This window comes from Nannospalax galili, unplaced genomic scaffold (genome assembly GCF_000622305.1).
Source record: "Nannospalax galili isolate Female #2095 unplaced genomic scaffold, S.galili_v1.0 scaffold18, whole genome shotgun sequence".
In the NCBI taxonomy this organism is placed as follows: domain Eukaryota; kingdom Metazoa; phylum Chordata; class Mammalia; order Rodentia; family Spalacidae; genus Nannospalax; species Nannospalax galili.
In genome coordinates, this window is record NW_008346548.1 from 12,228,830 (window position 1) to 12,237,515 (window position 8,686).

Here is an 8,686-nt window from a genome sequence, read left to right on the forward strand (position 1 = left end):
GTCCTCTCATCCCCACAGCAGATGTCCTGCTTGGTAGCACCCACCTCACATCCCAGGAATTAGAGCAGGGTCAGCACACCTCTCAGACAGGCACCCTCTCACTGCCAGGTTGCAACCAGAGCACATGAGGGCCCCTGAGCCTCCTCCTGCACATGACCCTCCTCTGCAGAAGCCACACAGGTCCAGACAGGCCACCACAGTCCTAGATAGCACGTGACAGGGAAGCCGGTCCTACCTGCTGCCCGCTTTCACTGGCAGAGCCTCCTTTCAAGTTTTGTCTAGTTTATTTTGTTTTGTGAGATGAAAAATCTCATGCACTGAGGCTGGCCTTGAACTCCTGATCCTCCTGCTCCAGGCTCCCAAGTGCTTGGGGGTACGGACATGTGTCACTATGTCTAGCTTTCTAATTTTAAAATGGATTCATTCAGTGATTTCCAAATAGACATCTAAGGCCTTAAGAACAGGTGTGTGCTGGAGAAAAAGAGTTCCAGATGCCAGTTCTATTTTGGACCAAAACCCATTCATTATCTGTAAGAAATTATCTGAGGGAGGGAAAAAACAAATCTAGAACAAACGTTGTCCTCTTCTTCCTCTCCTCAACCTTTGCACATAGAAACTCAAGTCTTCCTGGGGTGGTGGTGTTTTTAAACATACAAAATCATTTCTACAATGTAACAGGCCTGCAGAAGCGTGGAGCTAGGAGTGTTTTTAGGCAAGTTAATCAAACTACCTGATTTTACATGTGAAAACATGAGAAAACCTGACAAAGTGACTTGGAGCAAGGAGTCCTGTTGACCAGAAGCAGATCCACCAGGGCCCCAGTTGGCAGGTACCAGCTGAAGGTGTTGGTTCATGCCCATAATCTCAGCACTCTGGAAGCAGAGGCAGGAGGATTGCCACTGCTATGCAGTGTGCGGTGAGTTCCATGCCAGTCTGGGCTACAAAAAACAAAAAAAAAATCCAAAAGAACAGAGCCAGGTGTAGTGGCCCACATCTTTAATCCCAGCAGAGGCAGGTGGATCTCTGGGAGTTTGAGGCCATGAGGCCAGCTTGCTCTATATAGTGAGTTCCAGGCCAACGGGGGCTATAGGAGGACCCTGTCTCAAACAAACAAACAAACATTAAGTGATACTGCATTACTAATTCTATTTGTAGTCCGTAGTCACACTCACTAAGAAGTGGTTTTACTGCATTCAACTAAAATTAGATTGCTGTTGAGACAAATCCAGATTCCAGACACTCTGCACTGTGACCTAATCTCTGAACTCTGGACTGGGGAGGTCAAAACTATGGCTATTGCTGGAAGCGCTATCCCTGGGAGCCTGCAGGGTGTCAGGCATGAAGCTCCAGGACCCAAACCATAGGCTACTGCCAATGCACATCCCAGGGCCAGAGTCACTCCCTTTGGCATCTCTCCTCTCCACCTATTAATATTTTAGAGTTTGGATTTGGCCGGATGACTCACTGGCACAACTAAGCATTTTGAAAAGGAAGGAAGCAATGAATAAAAAACCAAGCAGCCAGAGTTCACCAATGTCACAGTGTTGTGTCTAGGTCATAGAGATAGGCACTCTTGGCACAGACTGCAGCCACATCTTTTCTTAGTTGTTGCTTGTAGTCACTCTTCCTAGCTCAGCTTCAACTCTCTTCAGCCCTGAGGCTTCACATCACTCAAATCAGGGTTTACTACAAACTATAAGCTAAAAATACACCGCACTTCCGAAACTCATTGACTCAGTCCCCTCTGTCATCAATCATATCCAGCCAGTCCATGACCGGCCCTTTGCTCCTGCGAGATGTGTGAAATGTTTGTCCTAATCCAATCCCTTCCTGCCTGCCCCCTTCAGTGCCAAGGGCCCAGGCCAGGCCCTCCGGCTCATTTCCTGCAGGGGCTCCTGGCTGGTGGCTCTACAGTCAGCCCCTCTCACCTACCCACCCTGAGAGTCCTAGGTGCTGAAGAAGACAGCCATCACCTGTAACTCCCTGCTCTAAAGCATTCCCTGGGGGCAACAGAAGTGAGTACAGGGGTAGGTACCACACTGGAATGACCCTTTTGGCTTAAAGGTGGCAAGAACTGGAGAACAAATCCCCACACCAAACTATGCCCCACACATTTCTCACACAAGAGACAGACGATTTCCAGCACAGAATCCAGCAACTAATGGTCATGTCCTACCGCAAGTCAGTTCCCAACGTAAGACTGCCTGGCCAGACATCTGCCAAGCACCCACAATCCCAGCTTGGATTGGCTTTTTGAGGTCTCATAGCCTCATAGTTTGAGGATGGCTTCAAACCTACTATGTAGCAAAGATGGCCTTGAACTCTTGATCCTATTGTCTCTCATTCTCTCAAGATGATTTCCATTTTTGAAACAGCAATTCATAAAATCGGATATTATAAAAAGAACGAAAACATTGATACGAAGCTTACTCCCAATGTATTGACAAGTTAAAAATAAAAAGCAAAAGGGCTGGAGAGATGGCTCAGTGGTTAAGAACACTGGTTGTTCTTGCAGAAGACTGGGGTTCGAATCCCAGCACCCACATGGCAGCTAACAACTGTCCATAACCCCAGTTCTAGGGGATCCAACAGCCTCTTCTGTCCTCCGCAGGCACTGTATGACACGGGTGCACTTACCTACATGCAGGCAATACACATGTACACATAAAAATAATAAATAAAATATAAAAAAATAAAATAAAAAGCAAGGTGCATAACAGTGTATTCAATGCTGCTTTTGAATAAAAATAGGGGAAGGATATCTATAACACATGCATAGAAACACTGCTATCTAACAACTGTCTGAAACTTCAGTTCCAGGGGACTGACGCTCTCTTCTGGCCTCATGCACAGGTAAACTCACATACATGCATCAAAACATTCCCATACACATAAAAATGAAAATAAATAAATACAATTTTAAGGGGCTAGTGAGATGACTTAGTGGTTAAGAGCTCTGGCTGTTCTTGCAAAGGACCTGGGTTCAGTTTCCAGTAGGTAGCTAACAACTCTCTAAAATTCCAGTTCCAGGGATCTGATGCCCTCTTCTGCCCTCCGTGAGCACTGTATATCATGCCTACCATTACATCATGGGTACTCATACACATACAATAAAATTAATTAATTCTTTAAAATTCAGAGGAGGTGGCTCAGTGGATTAAAAAAAATGCTCTGGCCACACAAGTTCAATCCGCAGGACCCACATAAAAAGCCACATGTAGTGGTACATATCTGTAATCCCAGTACTCCCACAGTGAGACTGGAGACACAGACAAAATTGCCCAGAAGCTTGAGGGTCAGCTAGCTTGGATTCCACAGTGTAACAGAAACAAGGAAGACCCTGCCTCATCAAGGCAGGAGAGAATTGACTCCTGAAAGTTCAGACCTCCACACACACATTGTGATACACATGCATCCTCACACATACACAATAACTTTTAATAAATGAGGGACACAGGACCAGAGAGATGGCTCAGAGTGCTTGCTGTGAAAACATGAGGACCTGAGTTCAAATCCCTAGCACACGCGTAAAAGTTAGGCATGGCCACATGTGCTTGAAACCCCAGCACTGAGAGGCAGATGGCCAGCCAGCCTAGCCAAGACAGTGAACTTGAAGTTCAGTGAGAAGCCCTGTCTCAAGGGATTAGATGGAAAGCAGTAAAAGAAGATACCCAATGTCCTCCTCTGGCCTCTATGTATACACTCACTGACATTTGCAATACCCCTCCCCTCCCACATGAACACATATGCATACAACACGCATGCACACACACACACACACATACACACACACATACAACACACATACACACATACAGATTTTAAAAGATCAAAAATTTATTTTAAAAAAGCAATTGAGGGCTGGGTATACAGCTCAGTTGGTACAGTGCTTGCCTAGTATTCAAGAGGCCCAGGGTTTAATACGGAACACTGCATAAATGGAACACTGTAGTTCACACCTGTAATCCTAGCACTCAGGAAGTGGAGGCAGAGCTGAGTTTAGAGTCACCCTCAGGCACAGAGAGTTTGAGGTCAGCCAGGGATAGATGAGACCCTGTCTCAAAAAGAAAAAAAGAGGCAAGTGATTAGCTCTTGAATCTTCTAAAAATCTAAACTCCACCTAATCAAGAGAAAACACATCAGCCAAATGCTGACAGGGACAGTTACCTATAAAATAACCGAGCAGCACTCCTCAAAGCTGTCAAAGTCAACAAAAACAAAGACGGACGGAAAACCATCACAACCAAGAGGGAGGGCATGACAGCCTGATATTCTAGATGGGATCCAAGAACAGAACAATTAAAACTAAGGAAGCCCGAACAGTGTGGACCTTGGTTAATGACAATCTGTCAATATGGTCATGCATTGTAACAAATACACCACAGTAACGTAAGATGTTGGTAGCAGGGGAACTGGGTGTGGGGTACATGAGAACTCTATTACATTCTCCATTTTTTCTGAGAATCTAAAACTTGTAAATGTTTATAGAGTTGTTTTTTTTTTTTTTGTCTTTTTTTTTTGTAAGGTCTTTAAAATCATGGGAGAGAAGGGCTAACCAAATACCAAACATTGATGACATTGGATACGTCACCTCAGCTTCCTCAAGTACACAGTTCAGGGGATGAAGCAAATGGTCTCTATCATAGATTCCAGCTCAGTGAATATTGACACCTTCTAGTGCCCTCTCCCAGAATGCTTCTACCCAATAAGACTTCAAAGCTATGTATAGGAGGGGGAAGGGTGATGGAGGGGAATGGAGAAGGAACAAAAGATCATTAGATGGGGTGAGTGCCAGGAAGGGAAACTGAGGAAGGAAAGGAGATCTGGGGAATGTGAGGGAGGAGATGACACCTTTTGGATGACAGCGGCTGGGGACACTGGACTGAGGAGACACCAAAAAGAGGCTTGTGGGGTAGAGAGGACATAGCCAGAAAGACCTGGAAAATATTCCAGGCAAGAGGAAGGGCCTATGGTAAGAACATGGCTAGCAGGATGGGGTAAGTTTTGTGAGAACAAAGTGGTGAAAGAACTCAAAAAAGGAGCTGGAGTCTGTGGGAACGCCATCGCAACTCTTGGAGGCCACTGAAGAGTTTTAAGTACCAGCAACATGATCTGACGAGTTTTAACAGGATCACTCTGAATGATGGCTGTGACTAAAGGAGTCAGTTGCAGATGAAGGTCCCAGAGACAAGCAGCACATCCAAACAGCTCCAGCAGAGGCTGCAGAGGGGGTCCAGAAAGGAGGGCCCCACACTGCAGTATTAGCCACAGGGATGAGTCAGCCAGTGCTAGAGCAGACACCTTACCCCGTGGACCAAAACCTGCATCTGATAGAATCAAAAAGAAGCCTCACCAACAAATGGGTATCTAGGAATAAAGTGAGCCTTTTATAAACCAACTAATCCCATTCCAACTAGAGAAAAGGAAAACAAACTACAGCCACCTTGGGCTTTCCAAGGCTCTCACCCAGCCAATGGAAAATACCTGTGAAGAGACCCCAGCCCATCACCCCAAGGGCACACAGCCATTTAAAAGACACCCTATCATTTATGCACTGCGTTAATTACCCCACATTACTGATCTTGTTAAAACATCTCTGAATATTTCCACTACTAGGCTAAAGAAGAAAAAGTTGTTACCAGGGCAAGCAGGCACAAAGGGCCTTTTGCCAAACTACTTAGATATTTTAATTCTACGTTGCCTCAGTAGCTAAATAAGCATGGAGAACAAGCAGGAGAGGAATACTAATTAGAACTAATTAGGCCCTGCCCTCTTCTGCCTCAATCCCCTTTATGAAAAGCCCCCCCTGACTCAAGGACTATGGAGTTAAGATGTAAATCCAGAGGGTAAACAAAGAGTTGCAGACTACTCTTTGCATTTCAATGTCCTAGGTCTGGTTACCTGAAGGAAGCTGCACACCCAGCCAAATTCAAGCGACCCCTTTGTATGTCACCCACAGCCATGGTGGGCTGGGAGAGGATAAAGAAAAGAAAGCTGCCAACTTGTGTCCTCTAAATAAAACGGAGGGCTCTTAGTATTCAGAACATCCTAATTGGCAGGGCATTCACTAAAAGGCCATTTGATTGCTTTTAAAATAATAAACTATGATAGCAAACAAGACTAGTCTTTCAGGAGTGAGGCCAGGCTCCACCCTCTGTGTTAGACTGGAAGTGGGCATAGAAGGCCTCCCCAGCGCAAACCCTTACCTATTTTTGTGGAAAGACTATGTGTTAATGCCTGACCTAGAGGCTCTTGATCCCAGAATAATTGAGGAGATACTCCTGGGGGATAGGGAGGCACCCCAGCAAAGCCTTCTTTAAAGTGACCCCCTTAAATTTAAGGTCTGTTGCCTGCTGGGTTCGCCCACTGATCTAGAACAGCCATGCAGGCATCATCCTTCATAGCACCATATCTTTCCCAAGGTAACTCAGACTTTTCTTTCAAATTGTATCCCTGTTAGCAAGACAGAAACAAACTCCAGAGAAAGTTCCTGCCATCTTTCAATGAAAAAAAAAAAAAGTGTGTGAGAGAGGGGATGGAGGGGGCGGAGAAAGGTAAGCAACACTGAGAAGCTAAGTCAAATCACTCTACTAAATCAGCCCCTTCTGATCTTGTAAAGTGCCAGGACACTAAGAAGGAGGTGGCCAAGTCTGGAGGCCAGTGAAAGGCCTGTTCTGCTCATCCCTGGCAAAACTCAAATGGCAGAAGACAAGCCTGAGTCACAGAGATGGGCAGTGGACAAAACTAATCCTGAAGGCCCTGGAAATAAAACCAACAGGCCCAAGGCTTTTTCTCTACCTAAGGCAGGATAAGGCACACAAACCCAAACAGCCCTAAGGGCCCTGGCTCTCCACATCCACTCTGAGGCATACAGGAGGGAAAGTCCTTTGGCCCTCTAGGGCCCAACACTAATTGAAGATCAGTGTAGTGCACAAGCCAGGTGTGATGGCACATACTTTTCATCCCAGCATTCTGGGAGGCAGAGGCAGGCTGACATCTGTGAGATCAAGGCCAGCCTGTTCTAACATATTGAGCTCTAGGTCAGCTGGAGCTACAGGAAGACTCTGTCTCAGAAAAAAACAAAAACAAAAACAACTTAAAAAGCATATGGGACCAATGGTTCAGCGGTTAAGAGCACCAGCTGAGCTCTTGCAGAAGTCCCGGGTTCGATTCCCAGCACCCACCAGGTGGCTAACAATCGTCCATGTAACTCCAGCTCCGGGGGATCCGATGCCCTCTTCTGTCCTCTACAGGTATTGCATGGCACGGGCACACTTACATGTGGGCAATACACTCATACACACACAATAAAAATAAAGTATTTTTTAAAAAGCATAATAACTTCAAACTAAAAAAACTGTTCTAAAAGTCAGTTGACAAGAACATAGTCTAGTGGAGATCCAAGCTACATCTCTGTGTTTTCCTGGGGAAAACTAAAGTTGGGCACTTATTGCTAGACGGTGGAGGGAGTTTTTAGAACCCACCGATCTACTTCTTTTCCCATAAAAGCAACCTGCTATAGTATAACGTTTGAATTGGGGCCTGAAGGACGCTTTTGTTTCCGCAGCCCCCTCCTCATTTAAGGATGGAAAGAAACCTCAACCTCCGCCTTCACGTAAAAGAGCCGCGGAAGGGGAACAGTTAGCAGCCAGGCAACCACTTGGCTCAGAAAGACAAGCAAGTACCTCGGGCTTGAAAGTGAATAGCACACTCTTAACACACAACGACTTCCTAGAGAAAGGAGAAAGTCTGGAGATTCCAGCTTTTGGTTGGATGGTAAGGAGGAGCGAGAGGTAAGGCAGCTCTTCTCCCTAACAGCCCATGGCCGAACAACATCCTTCCCCAGGGGTTTCTTAACTGCCACTCCCAACTCTGAAAACTTTACTCAGGTAAGGGGTCTGGGGGGGAACACCTCCTCCACCGCGCCAGCCGCCCGCGGTCCGCGGCTATGGTAGTGCCCGCAGCCCTGCCCTCTGCCCCACACGCTCCACTTAGGGCACTGCCCCTCCCAGGGTTTAAGCACCGCCACACAGGGGCAGACAGAAGGATCAGATCCTGGAGTCCCAAGGTGGGGCCTTCGCGCGGGACGCGGTCTCCCTTGGGCTTGCCAGTGGCTCCGAGAGCGCGGAGATGCAACTACTTTAAACTTGGCCCAGGCGTGGAGCAACTTTAGGATTAGGAGCCAGGATTCCAGAGCGGCCCGGGCGACACACACTTTGGCTCCCGCTGCCCTCCCCATCACTGCGCGCCTCCCCGCCCGTACCCGGCGGACCACAAGGGCGGCTTTGTGCGGGTGACTGCAGAGCGGGGGCCCCAGTGCGGGGCAGGCGGAGGCAGTTCGCGCGTCCCCGGCGGGGTGGGTCAGCCGACGGCTGGCTGTTTACACAGGGAGAGCTACTCCTCGGCCCGGAAGGGGGCCGGGGACAGAGGCAGGCGGGCGGCCGCGGGCACGAGACGGGACACGCAGCTCGGAAGCGCTGCTCCACGGCGGCGGCCCACTTGGGAGCGCAGGCGCCCTCTTTCCGGACCTGCCAGCGGCCGTGCGCGCCGCAAAAGTTTCGGAGCGCGACTTACCTGGGACGCGCGGCACGAGCGCGCACAACCCAAGCAGGCAGGCATAGAGGGGCGCGGGCGCCCGCGGCATGGTGCGCGCCCGGCCTCGGCGGCGCGGCGGGCTGTGCGGGGG

The 8,686-nt window shown here is 48.1% G+C and overlaps 1 protein-coding gene across 3 annotated transcripts in view; it reads right to left on the reverse strand.

The window, feature by feature from the left end:
* The window catches only part of Itgb5 (integrin subunit beta 5), a 130,363-nt gene extending 121,683 nt beyond the window's left edge, over positions 1-8,680 (reverse strand). For all 3 annotated transcript variants that reach the window (XM_017800556.2, XM_008842974.3, XM_029568187.1), the window contains exon 1: positions 8,575-8,680. In XM_017800556.2, the coding sequence (XP_017656045.1) occupies positions 8,575-8,644 (70 nt within the window). In that variant the 5' untranslated portion in view covers positions 8,645-8,680. The remainder of the gene's footprint in view (positions 1-8,574) is intronic.
* Positions 8,681-8,686: the final 6 nt, after the last annotated feature.